Here is an 18,839-nt window from a genome sequence, read left to right on the forward strand (position 1 = left end):
GACTACCTTTTTGCTGCGTAAAATTCAGGTTGTAAAAGCCCTTATTACATGCACCGATTGCACCCTTTAGATGAATCATCAGCAGCTTACCATTTTGTGTTATTTTCTTAGCTTCTTTGCTCCATGGTAGATGTTGGGTTTTTTCAGGACTGCTACAAAGAATCCACCAGTGTCTTGATGATGAGGCAGTAAACGAACACTGCAATATAAAAGCATATATCTTGTAACCAATAAATTTCAACCATCTTCAGTGATCATTAATACATTAAACTACCAATCAGGACTTGTTATATTTTTTAACAGAGTAGTAACAAAATACAGAGACAGACCAATGGCGTGGCCAGGTTTTTGTAAGGGGGGTACAAACTTGTAAATATATCAGCAAAAAATATATTTAAAAAAAAGCGCAGTTATTTATAGTGCGAGGCACTACGCTTTTCCAGTTGAAATCCGTACACCCCTAAGAAATACATGACCTTAATCTTCTACATAGGGAGAGAGAGTGTGAATTTCAAATGGGGTTACCTGAATGGGGAACTCCATTTGAAATCTACACCCCTGCGTGGGAGATTAAGGTCATGTCTTCCATAGGGGATGTATGGATTTTAACTGGAATAGCCCAGTAATGATTATAACATTCTTACCATCTTGTGAGTTGCATGTCTTTGGCTTCATCCGCTGTAGGCGGAAACATACTCCTTACAATTTTACTTCGCTTGCCTTCTGGTATTGACTCATAGTCTGTGAACACTTCTGCCTTCTCTGTGATCACCTGCTCAAATAAAACATTCAATAATGTCATTATATTGCTTTTTATGATTGACAGGAAAAATGATATTTTCTTGGGATGGGTATATCCTCTCATTCTCATGTATATTAATCTTACATCATAACTATTAGCTCTCATTAAAAAGGATTACTCAGTGTGTAAGGTGCATGGCCTGGAGGAGGGCACTCAGGTATAATATACATGTGCATGACCAAAAAAAAACCAAAAAAAAAAACCATGTGAAAAAGAGTGTTTTATTAGTGTTAGGGTCAGAAAATGTGAAACACTCGAAAGTAAAAACGATGGCCACGAGCAAGCCGATGTGCGCCGCCATCTTGAATTTCATTTGGAAAACAAACGCAAAACGGAACATGAAAAGTCAAAGGAAAGACAAATTAAGAAGTTAAACAGCCTCAAAGACAAAAATGAAGATCTAGCGAAGAAAAGAAATGCCGTACCGGATATTGACTTGTCGGGAACACAGCTGAAAAAATGGGTTGTAAACAACACAGAAAGGAAGCTTACGGACTCGCAGAATTCACTGCTGGCAAAAGGTTTAAATTTCGCGGTGTCGGTGGACAGGATTCCCAACGAGGATTTCATTGTCGCGGCCGAAAAAGTGAGCTGGAAATTACCACCCGGAGAAGCACAAAACCTACGTGCGGAAGTCGCAGGAGTTTTAAAATCAGCGAAAATCCCGAAATCGAACATTAGCAAAGAGGAAAGAGTAGCACTCAAACAGTTGAAAAAGGACAAGTCAATCATAATAATGGGTGCAGACAAGGGTAGAAGCACGGTTGTTACATCTACCGACGGTTATGAAGAAAAGGTAAACAACTTGCTTAGTGATGAAAAAACTTACGAGAAACTTAAAGGAGACCCCACTTCAAAGTACAAGCGGAAGTTGTTGGGTACCTTACAGAGACTAAAGAACGAAAACAAGATTGACAATAACCAATATAAGTTGCTCTACCCCACTGCTGAAAATACACCACGCATATACTGCACAACAAAGATTCACAAAGAGGGATACCCGGTCAGACCAATTGTGGATTACACTGGATCCATCGCGTATCAGACATCTAAAGCGTTAGCGGAGATTCTGTCCCCCATGGTAGGAAAGACAGCCCATCATGTCACTAACTCGCGGGAATTAGCGGAAGAACTAGCTACCGTCAGAATTGACGACGAGGACATTTTTAATTCACATGATGTCGTGTCACTGTTCACGAATACACCTATCAATAAAACGCTGGAGATAGTGAGAGATTATCTGGACAAGGACACCACGCTGAAACAAAGAACATTACTTAACACCGAGGACATTATTGAATTACTTGAATTTGTCTTGACGACGACATATTTTTGCTTCAGGGGAGAAATTTACAAGCAGAAATGTGGAGCGGCCATGGGAAGCCCAGTGAGCGCGATTATCGCGAACATTTTCATGGAATGGCTGGAACAAAAAGCCATAGCCAATGCACCCATCGCTTGTCGTCCGAAATTATGGAAAAGATATGTCGACGATATCCTCGAGATTATACCAAAGGGCACTACGCAAGAACTGACAGATCACCTCAACAAAGCGGATCCAACCAACAACATTAAGTTCACGCATACGAGGAAGAAGAAGCAGAAGGAAAATACCTTTCCTCGATACGCTGATCAATCGGAAAGAAGACGGTTCGGTAAAGACAACAGTGTACAGAAAGAAAACGCACACCGACCAGTATTTAAACTGTGCTTGGAAACATCCCTTACACCAAAAATTGGGTGTAGTCAGAACATTGCTTGATCGGAAAGACGCGATTGTAACGGAAGAGGAGGATAAACAACAGGAGGAGGAACACATCAAACATGCGCTAAATCAATGTGGATATCCTAACTGGACGATTGAAAAAGTAAAACATCAGATCAGAGATAAAACCAAGGCGAAGAAGAAAGTAAAGGACAAGAACACAGAAAGAAGTAAGGGCATGGTAGTGATACCATATGTCCAAGGTGTATCTGAAAGACTGCAACGTGTGTTTAAAAAGCATAACATCCAGACAGCGATGAGACCACACAATACGCTGAAACAAAACCTTGTACACCCCAAAGACAAAATAGAAGCCACCAAAACTTGCGATTGTGTTTACGAAATACCATGCAAAAGTTGCAAGAAGTCGTACATTGGGGAAACCGGCAGACCTTTCGGGTAAGACTGAAAGAACACTTAAAAGAATCGGAAAAGATAACAGAGAGGAAATTCACACGCGCTGTTCGAAAGGAGTCGGTCGATGAAATTAACAAGTCCGCCATCACAGACCATGTTTCGCAACAAAACCATGTCATTGATTGGGATGGAGCCAAAGTAATCGACAAAGACTCGTGTAAGCAAACCAGATGGATTAGAGAAGCAATGTGGATCAGAAAACGGGGCCAACGTTATCAACGCGATGAAGGGACATACTCACTCAATCATGTATATGACCAGCTATTACAAAGAACTACACCCTCTGGAGATGAGAGTAGGAGTGTTGCTGGTTCATCACATTACTGATGAAGTCTTCCGTGGGAAGATGAAATCTAAAAACGTGAGTAATCAAGTGGATTTGTAAAGCATAATTTACCAATTATTGATATCTAACAATCCTGATGAACTTATTCAAAGAGATGTGAAATAACAGTTTTTAAAATTGACTGCAACACATTCAGGGTACTTTTTTTTGTATTGAATACCCAACTTCTTTTTAGCATCTTCAAATTTTTAATGCTGGGAGTTGAACCCGGGACCTCATTTACCCTAACCATTGTGCCACAGTCTCCCTTGCTACTCACCTTCCATGTTGTCATTCCTGGATGTCTCTTCAAACCCGGTAGTTCATTGGAAACATCTACCAACTCTACAGCACCTAAAAAGAAAGTGTGATCACAGTTAGAATTCCAGAGAGATTCTGGGAATAAATTCTAGTAAAAAGATTTGCGTGAATCAAAGCTAATTAATTCTGCAAAAATCTAATGAAGTCTACATAACTTTCATTTTGTCCAACCTCACCAAACATGGTTGAAATTATGATTTTATGATTTTTTTTGACAAAATTGTGCATTTTCAAACTATTTTTGGTGAATAGTCAAAATTCAAAAATAATAAAAAAAGTTTCCTGGACATTTATATAATAGTTTTTGAAAATTAATAGAAAAAAAAATTAGTTTTTGTTTGTTGTCCAAAAAATTGGTTTCATGAATGTATTTTCGATTTTTTCCAAATTTAGCATTTTTGCCAAAATTTGACATCACATATATGGATTGCCATTCTAAATATGTATACTTTTATATATTTTAGACCAACAATTTAGCACTTATGAGGCCCAAAAGTTACGAGCCACAACTGGCTGTTGGTATAATATAAGATTCTCACAATTTTCTTTGATACAATCTCTTACCCTGACACTGCTTCAATACGCTGGCAATAACAGCCTCATTCTCCAATGGGTTGAAGGAACATGTGGAATAGACTAGACGACCTCCGACCTCAAGCAATTCAACGCCACGCTTCAGGATGCGCTGTTGAAGACTGAATGGATGAATGAATTAAAAACAACTTAAAATAGAAAATATTCCCATTGCAAAGTTAAGTCAGAGAATTTATCTTACGCTTCCCATAATGCATTTCTCCCATTTCAATTTTCTGTACTGATTTGCTATCTAGTACATGGGTCGACAGTGATGAAATGTACCTCAATGAACGGATCACATGCAGATCTTCCAAAATATATTTATTTCTTGACTATTGACCCATGTTTAGTGGTTTTAGCCAGTCTATTCTCAAAATGAAAACAAATTAAGGAAACCTGTACAAATGTTATAGAGAGTTCCCGTGTTTTCAAGCGGAACGGACTACAATAGTGTTTATAACGTGATTCGCACCGTCGTATTCCTCATTCCTTTGATTTGGTCAATGACCCTATTGGTGCTACATTCTACAAAATAACATTTGCTAATTATTTCATGAAAGTGTTGGTATTCTGCAAATTGTAACGGAGTTTAGGTTTCCCTCCAAGATGGCGGGTAACCCAAAACACGGGAACTCTCTATTGGAGTGTCATTTGGTGAAAACAGGTGATGTATCATGTTGCAAAGGATTCTGGGAAGGGTAAGATATCTTCTACGAGTACACCTGCTACATTTAACTAATGGCTAACATTGAACATAACAAAAGTTTCCCTTGGTGCACTCTGTGTCTTGTAATTAGTACAAAATGAGTTTGCATAATTAAAACACTTGAAAAAGAAAAATGAGGACAAACAATGACACTGTGTTGATGTTACACCAAAAAAATAAATTTGTCATCATATTTTCATTCCGAATGGCGCAATTAATCTGCAGATCGGTTATTTTCTTCGAAGTACCCAGTACATATATTGCATGCTCCGATGTTAGAGTTTTTGCATATTGATGATTGGCGTTATACTCGCAGTGAGTTAAGTCAAATCGGTGAAATTTAAGTTATTTTTACTAAGTCAGTCTGGTAAAAACAATAATAAAAATATTGAATGGATCTTCAAGTTATTTTCTTGTGATACAAAAATATAACATTGTTGGGCAATAAAAACCTATATACTTGTGGCCCTTGAACATGTTTAAAACAAAACTGCCAAGAGGTTATATACCAGAAGTATTGCTTTAAACATGTTCAGGAGCCAATAACACTATAGAAGGTTTTTCCTGCCCAACGATGCACTTGCTACAAAAATTTATCCTTGTATCACACTCAAAGCCATTCACTATTATATAATTCTTACGTATGCAGGTGTAGTCCACTGTAGACGGTCCATTTCTTCCATATAACAACATTCTTCCTCATTGTCCCATCTCCACTGTGAAAAGTAATAGAACCAATATATTAATTCAAATGATTGTCATATACTAGCCTTGGTTTGAGGCGTTAGGGCGGTGGGATAGTATTGGGTTGTTTTTTGGGGTTTTTTTTTTTTGCTTCTCGATTCATTTTTATTCCGATCTTTGTAAGTCTTGTCTACCTAACTCAGCTGTAAATATATCAAATTACTAGCTGTATTGCAGGCAGCCCTGCTGAATTGATTTTCATAGTTTAGAAAAGCAGGGATATGAGAAATAAGTAACCATTTTTCTAGGCTAATTTTGGTATACATGGATATGCCCTCTTTTTTCAGAAAATAGCTTAATTTTGCCTCACTGTAGCAAACATTTTGGAAATTTTCCCAAAATTTTGGAAATAGTTGTAAGAACTAAGACAATTTACATTCAATTTGGCTGAAAATTTTGATTTTTGGTATATCAATGAGTACAAATTTCTTGAAAAATTGTTATATTGATGATTCTCAGCAGCACACCCCTACCCAAGCTAAACTCTACAATCCATGATCCAATGGGGCCGTTTTTTGCTGGTGTCTTATGACCATAACTTACCTACACGGCACATCACATAACACCCTGTCATATTTGATTGACTGTGGTTTCTTGTCGCTGTCTAAAACTTTGATATTTGGAAAGAATGATGCATCATGGTTGACAATCATACAGCATGGACTATTAAGTCTCTTAGCCTGGTGCACCATGATGTAACAGCGCTTATTGTCTGCATCGTTGGCAATCACAAATCCCTCTGTAAAGGCATAAGTTAAGTAAAAGTAAAAGTAAGTAAAAATGGAAATGTTCATGATTACGCCCTTTCTACCGTGATTAAATTACTTTTTTGTATTGATAAAGAGGGTCATAAAAGGTCTTTGCCAATTGGTAGTGCCCAAATGGGCAGCTCAGATAGTATAGTTTGGCATTTTATATTATATAAAAACAAGTGTTATTTATTTATTCATGTCTTCATCACAAGGCTTTTCCCATTTTTATATAAACATAAAGAAACATACATTAAGTAGAATGATTAGACTTGTCTTCGTATAAGAAAACATTGGCTCTTATTTCCAAAAATTCCAAATATTTCCAAAAAATTGCTGGAATTTTCAAAATTAGTTCAGATGCAACTAAACAATTAGGATTGGGCTATTTTGGCAAAACAGGATAATATTTTTTACATCGCAAAAAATTAGGGCTGTATTTTTCTAGAATTGGGAGTAAATCAGTGTACTGCTGCTGCTCTTATGGTTATGATACAATGGGCTATTCCAGTTGAAATCCATACACCCTATGGAAAACGTAACCTTAATTACGCACACAGGGAGAGGTAACCCCATTTGAAATTCACCCTCCCTGTGAGACAGATTAAAACCATATCTTCAATACAAGGTGTATGGACTTTAACTGGAATAGCCATATCCAGAACTAACCTGGCCAGCCCTGGGTCATATCTGCATGTAGCATCTCAATCAGCTGTGCCGTCTTAGATCCGGGAGCGGCACACATATCTAGGACCTTATGGTGGGATTGTACATCCATCAGTAGCGGTGGTATCATGCTCACCGCCTCCTGGCGACTTATATTACCACTCTCAGTTTCCGTAACCAGGAAGTTGTGCAGCTTCTCCAAGGCGGGTATCTTGCGGATGTTTTGACGGGTGAGGTTGAAGACCCATGCTAGCTCGTCTGGGTACCTGAAATGATGTGGGTTATAAATGTTTCTTGTTAAGGAAATGAAAATTACCACCTATGGGGTTGGCACTCACTGAAAATGGGTGATAAGATGTGTGGCCTTGATTCATTGACCCCCATTTTTTTCAACTCCCTCACACTGTTTTGCCACTGAATGACTCTTTTATTTAACAGATCTGATTGGAATTTTAGTTAAAAGCTCTCATATAAAGACCATCGATTTTGATCTCTAAAATGACAGAATTTGTTAATTTTGGGGTCATAATTTTGCTAAATATATACTCGTTTTTGATATATATTTTTTATTTGTATTTTGGCTCTCATGTTATGAACCCACGATTGTCAAGGTCTCGCTGAATAACCGCCATTTTTATACCCATTATATAAATACTAAACAATCGCAAGGTATTTAACTGCCGTAACTTATCGGAAAAGCGGTTGCCGACATCTGATCAATTAAAGTCATATGGCACCAATTGACTTGATGGCAACCCATTACCTACAACTGAACTGGCAGCGATTAAGCAAATGCTACGAGCATTTAATCACTAGCGATTTTGAATTACACACTGCAAGTGCTAGTATGATAACAGGCACTAGGTTGTGTTGCCACTCATAAACTACCTGCTATGATCTGATTACTAACTGGTTTGGTTCAGTAAATCACTTGGAAACTTACCATGTTAAACTTATAGGCTGTGGTCTTTTAACAGGGATGCCATCAAGTGTTTAGTTCATTTTTCACTGAAGTAATGATCCATGAGAAACTTACCATGTTATAGGCTGTGGTCGTTCTACAGGGACGCCATCAATGGTTTGGTTCAGTAATTCACTAAAGTAATGACCCTTGAGAAACTTCAAAAGGTGTTTGGCATGACTACGGAGCAAGAACAAACAAACATGAAAACAACCAAGTAAATTAAGTAATCAGAAAGATTACAAACAGCAAGATCACTACAACTTTTAAGTCCTGTACAGTCCAACCTCTCTTATCCAGCCATGGTGGGACCGTGCATTGGCCGGACAAGTGAAAATTCGGATAATTGAATTATATGCAAGTTTGCATTGAATGTCTGAAGTCAACATTGAGACAGCAAAACTTACTCAAAATGGGGTAATAACACTGAATGATTGTATTTGAGTGCAGTACATCACACAGTTATGGCCCACTACATTTTTCACTGCATGAAATCATATGTCTGGATCCGCATTAAAGAGGTCCAGATATGGGAGGCACATACATGTATTCAATTTTGTACAAAGAAAAATTATAGTGAGCAGGTGTGTATTCATACAAGCATAATGTTGGATAGTAATAATGTCATTAGATTTAAGGTTAACGAGAGTCTGAATTTTCTCCCAAATTGTTCTCACATTCACAAAGAAATTGGCATTATGGGTTAACCCACATAGACACATTTTTAACAAAAAATCCAAACAAAAGTTTCAGCCCTAAAATTTTTGTCAACAATTATAAGCCGGACAAAGCTATGGCCTGATCCCACGCAGAGTGACAACCTACATTGTAAACAAACAATCAAGAAACCCACAAATAATTGTGAGCAAACATACCTTCTGAAGCCAGTGATTCTAAATGTTGCCGGTAGATTGGTCTTCAGTGTTTCTAGAAATTGATCCCATTGGTCTTCCGGAACAATTCCTTGCTCCTGTAAATAGCATATCAAAAGATTAAAATTCTAGGATATCAGTCTCCTTTAAATCACATGAAAATGTTGGTACAGTGTCTGTCAGACAATTGACAAAGGACCACAGAATCAAGCTCATAATAATCTCTGTTTGTAAGACAAATGGACTATTCCAAAATCCACACTACCCCTGTGGAAGATTTTGGAAATATCTTCAACAGGGGGAGTGTGAATTTTAAATGTAATAGCCCAATTTGACAAAAGACCACAACATAAAACTAAAATCTTTCATTGCAATCTATACACCAATTCGGTGCTCTCCTACACGATGGATAATATGGTCATTTTCACAGTAAAGGGTGTAACTTTTGATTTTTTGGGTCAAAATTTCAAACCACTTAAATATGTTTCTGTTTACTGAAATCATGCATAGAAGAAACTTAAATTCCAGTAAAATAATGTTTCAAGGCTTAAACCTTTTGATTTCTAATAAAAAAATTGACATTTCCATAACATTTTGGTTAAAATCTAAGAAAAATGTATTTTACATAACCTCAGAAAATTATGACATGAAAGCTGGAATACATGTGAAATCCCATTCCAAAGTAAGTCAACAGATATAAGTTAAATTTTATACCATGTTTTGTTATGTTTGTAATTGCAGTTTTGAAAATTTTTAACATCAAGTGTCATTAATATTGGAAATTTCCAAACCTTAAACATACTTTTAAGTTTTAATTGGGTTCCTAAAATAATTTGAATGTCTAACTTCATGTACAAATACTACTTGATGAAAGGAACCTCCCAGCCAAGTTTCACAGAAATTTGAGTTATTTTTAGAATTGGCAATTCAAGCGATTTGTGTTTCGGAGGCTTCAGTTAACAACACAGGTGATCATAAAAGTAAAATATTTGGCTAACCACTACAAGTTGACATAAAAAATAGGTAAAAAATATCACAATTACAATTTTCATGCTTTGCTTCTAAGTATTGAATTTCAGTTGTGACAAAAATTAAATTATCACAGCAAGTCATTTTTTTTGTTTCGGAGGCTTCATGTTAACAATTGTTAAACATTGCAGAAGTAGTTTTTTTGAAAACAACAGTGTTGGGATCATCTAAGCTGTTATTTTCTTGTGTATATTGAATCAATGATTCTATGCGGCAGATATTGTAGATTTATCACATGTTAATTTTTTCACCCATTTGTTAAGTATGGTGTTTTTTGCATGTGAAGCCTCCGAAACAGGCTTTTTGGATATCAGTATATTTTTCAAACATTAACCATAATGTCAATTTTTTTTTGAATTTATGACATTCTGCACATATCAAGTAATAATTACAATGCAGATATCAGTATGAAACACACCAATTTAGATATGCATAGATGATAATTAATCTTATTGTTGTTTCGGAGGCTTCATTTGTTTCGGAGGCTTCAATTGTTAACGGAAAGTTTGTATTGGGTCCCATTTTCAAACGGTGATATATATCTCCACGATTTAAAAACATGTGACTTGAGGATCTACTTTGCTACATTTTGATAAATAGATTTGATGAGCTCTTTTATTTATATTTGCACAAGCTTGCTGAACAGTTTGTTTCGAGGCTTCAAAAAGTTAACGGAAAAACGGCTCTTTGAAGTCAAGATTTTATAAAAATTTTAAAAGCTTGCAAATCGACTAATTTTGTTACCCATTTCAAGTTAAGATAACAACTGTTATGAATCAAGAAGAAGTGAAGAAATAACCAAGAATTATGAACCAAAGCTACACCCACAAAGTTTGTTAACAATTGTTAACGGAAAATGAAGCCTCCGAAACGACAAATATCGAAGTCCGGTTCTCAAAAATACAGGGCTGTTCACAATTAAATCTAATGCGGCAGTGTTTACTGAACATATGACTGTACTTTCAGGATAAGAAAAATTATCCATGAACTAACTGAAGAAAAAACAGGGTTTTACAAAAATGTTACTGTTTTTTATAGTTTTTCAAAATGGCAATATTAAGTACATTTAAGCCTGCTAAAACTGAACGCAGTAACTCCCAAAGCTGATTATGCTACCCAAGGTAGCTGCTAACTAGATGACTTATGTGGCCAAAAATCATGGAATTCTGTGGCTTTATTAGAACACTACGGATTAAAATGTTAAAAATCCAAAGTTACACCCTTTACAAATGTACCGTGAAAATGACCATATCCGATTTGAATCACTTGATCCTGAAGACACATGTATATTCTGTGGAGGCCTTTTCAGTGGTTGATGCCATCCAACATGTACATTAAAAACATTAAAAGTGGTGTGCTCAGGGAGCCAGTGCAACTGTTTTAAGTACAGGCTGGCATGATCATAATTATTTGAGGGCTTTACATGTACACATCCAATTTCTCACTGGATGTACTCTGGAGCTACTCCGGATTACCCCCAGGGCTACTCTGTAGCGGTGTACCGTAACGCGAGTCAAAAATCCGTGGACTACTCCTATCCGGTTTTCCACGGTGTACCTCCCGTAGAGACAGACTATAGCGGAGTACCTCTAGAGGTACTCCTGTAAAAAAATGCGTGATGATCTGTTGCCAGATTTAATGCTATTTTCTCAATTTAGCTTTATTGTATGCTTTTATTAGGATATATTAGGGATTTTTGTTCTTTCTTTCTTTCTTTTATTATTATTTTTCAAATATATGTTAATAGTATAATAAATTAATAATAGAAAATAGTAAACAAGTAAATAGGCCTACAAAATACATAAACAAGTTCAGAAATAAGCGAGTAAAATTAATAAAGTAAATAACTGACTAAATAAATAAATTTATAAATGAATAAACAAGTAAATAAAATAATAGGTAGGCCTAATTAAATTAACAAGTAAAAACTACACAAATAAGAAAGTAAATAAGTAAACATGTGTATTAGGCCTAAATAAAACAAAATGAATAGTACTTGTAGGCCTAGGCCTATGTAAAATCATCAATAATATAATGCTAATAATTATCATTAACTTGGTTGTTATTTAGCTTTTTAATTTGATTACCTGTTTGCTTACATGTTTTTTCATTTGTTTGAGTAGGCCTGCATTTGTATGTTTTTAACATTTTTCTTTGCATATTATACTTGAATGATTGGTCATTTTATAGCTAATATTTATTTTAGGAACCCACTTTTATTCATTTATTTGTTACGCTTTTATTAAATTTATTATTAGTTTTATATTTATTATTTATTTACGTGTATTATATTTTACTTATTTACTTTTTAATTGTTTAGTAACTTATTTAAATATATATTTTTTAATAAATAAGTGACCAATCATTCAAGTATAATAAGCAAAGAAAAAATGTTTAAAAACAAACAAAATACTGCCTACTCAAACAAACGAAAAAACACATATCAAACAGGTAAGTCAAATTAAAAGATGAATAACAACCAAGTAAAAAAATATGAAAACTGTGAATAACATCAATGACAGATGAAAGACTAGTAGGCCTAAGGCCTAGCCAAACGAATCAAAACCAAACTGTATTGCAAGAAGGTGTATTATAGGCCTAGGCCCACGCCTTGCAACAGTAAAGTAATGCGGTGCAAAATGTTAGGAAAACAGCGTAAGAACAAGAAATTGAAGAAGTATAAATTATGAGTAAATTTTAACTGTAATAATAAACCCGGGTACGGTAAATAAACAAACAACATGAGAAAGTGGAACCGCGAACCGCAGTATGCACACAGGAAAACAACGTCACACAAGCATCTCAAGTTAGCAAAACTAAAAACATAACAAGAAACACAAAATTAAATAATGATTGAAAATGATTTTAAAAACAAATTGAGAAGAAGTCGTACTAGTACTGTCGTTAAACAAAAGAACAAGTTTAAACAACCACTAAAGAGAAACAAAATGTCTCTGTGACATCGGCAAGTAATTCTCGCTCCGTCATGACGCCCTATGCAAACGTGCAAACATGGTCAATCAATTAATCAAAACAACAAACGTTCGCTTTGCTAAAAATAGCTAGGTACGCAGCACTAGTACGCTGCCGATTACGCTGTTCGGCGAAGTTGTTTACCGCTGCCGGTCAATGACCCGCTTGTGGCTGCGGTTGTACACGGAGCTGACTTCAGTGTTACTCCAGGGTTGGCTCATGGCTGACAGCTATCAGATGTACTTCAGAGTAGCTTCTTAAGAGTACCTTTGGAGTAGCTCCGATATGGCGTATCCAGAAGTTGGCACTAGTGTAGCATCGGAGTTGGCTTCTAGACAGACAATGGATGGAGTAACAGCGAAGTAGCTCTGATATGGTGTATCCACTATGGGTTTGCTAAGGTGTAGCTACTTCGAAGTAGCTTCAGAGTAGCTCTATTAAGGTGTAGCTTCAGGGCTACACCAGGTGTAGCCTCGAAGGTAATCTGCCGCGGTGGTAAACCGTGAATGAGAAACTGGATGTGTACATATCAGCTTCACAACTCAATTCTGGATGTGTTGTAGTCTTTGAATGCCTGCTTTACAACACCCAAGATTAAACAGCCCGTTGCAAGGGTATGAATCCAATCCCATTTTTGAACAAAGCCTCACTTCTAGAATCCAGGATGGTGTATACACTCGTAAACAGCTTGTTGCAAAGGGCCATTAGTCCCCAAAAACCAATAAAGGTCATTAATTTATAAACCTCATTCTTACTTAACCCCAACCTATAATCTAAGCCATAACCCTGAAGTATCCTAAACTTTTTAATTACTCTAACCATAATCCTAACACCCCAAACTTAAAGCAATAATGTGTGATTTTCCTTAAGAATAGATTCTTATTTGTTTTTCACAAAATGTAAGTTTTCACTGACTGATCATAATTTTTAATTTTGAGCCAACAATTGAGGTAAAATGAAGAAAATTGCTATTTCATTCCAGGGCCTACATTATATTTTATTGTCAATGCATGTATATCTCACTGAGCATTATTAATCTGAACGATACTTCATGCAGTTGGAACATATATGCATGAGAATGTTGGTTTTTTTAACTGCCTGGAAAAGCGTGTGAATTCTGCCTTAAAAGGCTCAAAACTACTGGAAAAAATAATAGTAAAATGCATGTAAATTTGGACAACAAAACTGCCTAAATTCAGGCAAAAGCCTGATTCTCATGCCTGGAATAGTGATGTATACACAGAGTTTATACATCAATGATACAATGATGCACTCATCAGGTGAGCACTGTGAATTAAAACCGGAGACCTCTGGGTTTATTATCAAACTTAAATTTTATTGAAATTAAAGCACTTCAGCACTTAGACTTATAAGACAAGGTGGGCACCTTTTCCATAACATGTCAAAAATGGGCAAAAAAGTTATTTTTTGATATGTTGTAGATATTGATAACTTCTAACGATTGACACTTTTTTGATCTTCAAACATTTTTGGAAATAATCTGTAATTACCTCCTAATTAATATACAGGCTTCTATGTAAATCTCAATTTTCAAACACGTTTTTCTCAAAATGTACCTTTCTGACAAAACTGACTGTAATTTTTTTAATTTATGCAAGAAATCAGCCAAATTTGGAGGAAGTGGTCTCAACATTTTTTTAATCACTCCATTTATATCCTCATAAACCGCATCCACATGCACCGCATCCGCCTGCACCGCCACCCCTGGCATTTTCCATTCTTAGTGATGCCATCTTTTTACAGAATACTGTGTGAGTTAATGCTTCTCTACACTGAATCTATGTTAAATTAGGCTTAAAATGAGGTATCAACCACTGCTGTGGGACAAGAGGTTGTAAAGTGGCAATCAAATTAATAGCACAGTTTTCGAAAAAGTGTTATTCCGCCACCCTTTTGGGGTGCCAAACTCACGACATGCCACCACATGTATTTTAAGACACCATTGGGCATTGCAATCATAGAAATTCCAACCAAAATTGAGGGTGTCAAATCACACAATGGCTTTAATCCTAACATTCTAAATGCCCTAAACCCTAACTTCAGCCCGTTTTTTTTTTATATAAATGACCCTTTGAACTGAATGGGTTCCTCCATTCATTCATAACACAAACCTTGTAGTACTCTTCAAAGGCCTTGTTTTTCCTTTCAATTTCTCCATAATCGGCTCCACGTCCCGTCTGCAAAGGTAGAAAATACAAACAATACATGTAAGAGCTGTTCATGAATATCATAAACTGATAATTGTACCAATTCATTTCTTACGTCAGGATCTGACCTTCGCAGTGACTACATGTATGCTATGCTACTATGTGTAACTTAATATTTCCCCCTAACTACAGGCCTTGTATTTTAAATTTTTATAGGCAAGCTGTCTCCCCTTGAGGGTACGTCAATCAATAATGGCCCGCAAATTTAAGCTTTATGAAAAGCCTATTTTAGTTGCAAATGAGAACACAGAGTGGCTTATCTTTAAAACCCACATTCTCAATCTCTCATGCCAGAGGTTAAAATAAAACGATCCCTAACTAATTATCAAAAGATCGTAAATTTAATTTCTTGAAACGTGCCGGCGAAACGATTTGTTTACAAGTAACAATCCTTGTTCCAACACCGATACCGTTCATTCGGCTTCATTCGGCAAACCATCACTCAGGTGAACTAGGATTGGACGATTGATTGCGTTAAATTTTATCCAGGTTACCGGGCCATGCCTAATGGCGATACTCGCGTCTTGGGAAATATTTTTCAACCACGTTGCAAAATGATCGGAAATACACCATCAAGGCGACTCGATCGGTAAGCATCATTGAAACTAAGCAATATTTAGTATTTCTTCTGTTGATTTTTTGGATAAAATTGTAGTTTACAGTTTTGATTAGTTTGATGAGAGTGGATTTTAAAACCAGTCCACTAGTAGACGTTGTAATTGACAGTTTGACAGTTCCGCCCAGACATAGACCTAGGTACATATTTCGAGGAGCATAACAAACACCAAATTGGTGTCGTATGACCTTTGACATGCATGCATTCTTTTGTCGAGAGTGACATCGTGTTTCAATTCGTGCCGAGTGTCCTTGGCAGACTTGACTATGCTTCAGTGGTCATGAAAGGATTCAATAGATTTAACCTCTGCCCCAATAATCCCAAGCTATTGTCTGAAACTGCACCTCGAAAGATGTATCGTAAGAACTCAGTCCTCAAATGATAGTCATATAAGGACCAAAAGATAAAATGACTGACTATCATTGAGGACTGAGTTCCGCAGTCTAAGTTCTGCCGGAGGATAATGTGAATCCATATGTGGCGATCACTTTCACGATTAAAATCTTTCCTTTTGGGGCGATTTCCATTTCTTGCTATCATTTAAAGCCTGAAAGCATCAATACTAAAGATAGGCTATCAGTCGCTTGTGCAGATACGGTATATGTTAACAATGGATTCCATTTCTTGTTTATTGTTCAATGTATACATGGAAAAGCCTGTTCGGTTGTATCTTGTATCATGGCTTCATGCAATGCATGTGTATTGGTAGTGCCGTACTATTACGCTGACTTTCGTATTCGGCGAGGAGGACGATTTCGACCTCCTGGTTTGTTTACAAACAGAGAGGTAGACAAAAGACCATTCCGCTTGTCCAAACACTCAAGTATCAGAAGGATGGTCTACAATAGCGTGATTCACGTAACATGAATAAGCCCTTTCGCAAATTCAGATCATTGCAACTGCGCATGCTCAGACATCGTCACACAATCTTCCACGAGAGATAAACACGAGGAGGCTGCAGTGCATTTTCAATGGTGGCGAACTTTGCACTTCCTTCAAAAACATATTTCTGTAACACATTTTTTATTCATTCCTCCATATGTTAATATTTCCTGTGAAATACAAATACTGTGAAGGAATGAAGACCGAACTGTCAGCTTAAATTCCAGTACAAAACATTTTTATGCAAACGTCAAAGTTCACCCCATTGAAAATGTACAGTAGCCTCATCATGTTTATCTCCAATTTTATCGGCAAATATTACCCATGATGCACCATGATCTGAATTTGCGAAAGGGCTTATAGGGATTAAAAAGCTGTCACGTAGTAGAACCACGTGCTTCTATTGTCCAATTTGCCATCAAGATTTCATATGGAAACAGTTCAGACTAGCTCGAGATACTCTAGCTAAAATACAGGTTTACATTTACTATCTTACATTATCTTGCTGTATTTCAGCTAGAGCTCCAAACGACAAGCTTCCGGGTTTTTTTGGAGAACAATACTGTTACGTATGATGAAGAAGAAACCCGCCTCGGAGCCCGCCCTACTCATTATTTCATTGTACTTATTGTAATTTGTCTCCACACATTACGTAATCAACACAACGCTTTTGTGAGGATTAGTGAGGGGATAAGAAATTGACAGTGCAGGATACGAAGGACACGCCGATTGTTAGTTGTCAATCATGAATTGCCGCAACGTATTAATATTTTACTGCATGGCATTCCGCAAACACCAAGACAAATTATGCCTTTTTTTCCAAAGATCATCTCATATGAAGTAAGCTGAATGCGATCTGTACTTTTGTAACATTCCGATCGCTTTTGATCACCTATTATCGGTAATTTGCTTGAAAACACGTGAGTTCATGTTGTGTAAACATAATTAGCATAGTCATAGACACAAATGAAATTACGATGCAATACAATGCCCTCGTGGGAAATACAACCAATACACTAGTCCGGTTCAGATCCTGAACAGGATCATGTCAGAAATTAATATTTTGTTCTGGGTCTGATTATTCTAGTCACGATTATCGCACTTTCAGTTTCCCACGCGTTTGAACGGGAATTGGATTGCGTACTTTTTCGATGTCTAGTGAGCAAATTTTTTCCATATTTTGAGAAAATGATGTCAAATTTTCTATTCTGTATTGTTTGGTAATAATGTCTTTTGCCAATGGTATGTTTAAAGTTGTAATTTTGTGTTTTTGATCGCAAAGATCGGATATTTTCGTTCCCGATTCGAATTCTGAACCCTTCGCAAGGGTGCCGATTTCGCAGAACTTTGACGATAATTTTGCCTTTTGGACACTAAAATGCTTTCGATCCTTAATTTTGTTTCAACCGAGTCTTAAATTAGCAAGCACAATACGGTTGGTACCACTTTTATATACATTGATGAAATTTTAAAGATTTTTTTTTCAAGTTTCTAACCGGCGCAAATCGTTAAGTGTGTATTTCCCATTGACATCCAAAATGGCGTAAGCCAGTCCTAAATATACATAGGTACGGCGTATATAGGACTGGCAAGCGAGTCTAGATTATTCGGACTAGTGTATTGGTTGTATTTCCCACGTATACAAAATGTAAAAGAAATATGATAATGATTACGGTATTCAAAGTTCCACTGCTGTAGAGTGACACTTCCCAATCTTATTTATTCCCTGTTTATCCTTACCTGTTTTTTGAATCTCCTTCGACCCATAATTGAAGTCTGTCTTAAACTGAATAAAGTCAATTTATATGAATTGCTGTTTACACGTATTGCAAAACGGGCAAGAAAAAACATGTGCAAGTCGCCATTCATTTATGCTCATATCTGAAGTCAAAGTTCCATCACAGTATTGGAACCTGAATTGAGGGGAACCTTGCCTTTAAAACTGCGATATCATACAGGCTGTCAATAACCACTTCATCCGTCGGCTGCTAGTGAATTGTTTTTTGTTTGTTTGTTCACCCTCACATCTGATGTTGGTCAAAATCAAAATTCAGTTTTCAATTTATATCATTATATGTGCCATTCTCAGAGCTTTATTTTGCTGAAAAAAACCCCATCATAATTAGACGTAGGCCCCTACCGCACGGTACCGGTATGGTTCGAGATAGGCCTATATGGCCATTTTATAAGACCGAATTAAAAATACT

General features: G+C 36.5%; 1 protein-coding gene across 1 annotated transcript in view; it reads right to left on the reverse strand.

Annotated features, from left to right (window-relative positions):
* Positions 1–18,512, reverse strand: part of LOC140142885 (RNA cytosine-C(5)-methyltransferase NSUN2-like) — a 31,427-nt gene extending 12,915 nt beyond the window's left edge. The window contains 12 exon segments of the mRNA XM_072164906.1: positions 91–144; positions 147–199; positions 645–772; positions 3,590–3,663; positions 4,195–4,325; positions 5,554–5,628; positions 6,200–6,395; positions 7,075–7,337; positions 8,108–8,212; positions 8,908–9,002; positions 15,039–15,104; positions 18,373–18,512. Of these exon segments, the coding sequence (XP_072021007.1) occupies positions 91–144; positions 147–199; positions 645–772; positions 3,590–3,663; positions 4,195–4,325; positions 5,554–5,628; positions 6,200–6,395; positions 7,075–7,337; positions 8,108–8,212; positions 8,908–9,002; positions 15,039–15,104; positions 18,373–18,501 (1,369 nt within the window). The 5' untranslated portion in view covers positions 18,502–18,512.
* Between the last annotated feature and the right edge of the window lie 327 nt (positions 18,513–18,839).

This window comes from Amphiura filiformis, chromosome 2 (genome assembly GCF_039555335.1).
Source record: "Amphiura filiformis chromosome 2, Afil_fr2py, whole genome shotgun sequence".
Classification (NCBI taxonomy): Eukaryota; Metazoa; Echinodermata; class Ophiuroidea; order Amphilepidida; family Amphiuridae; genus Amphiura; species Amphiura filiformis.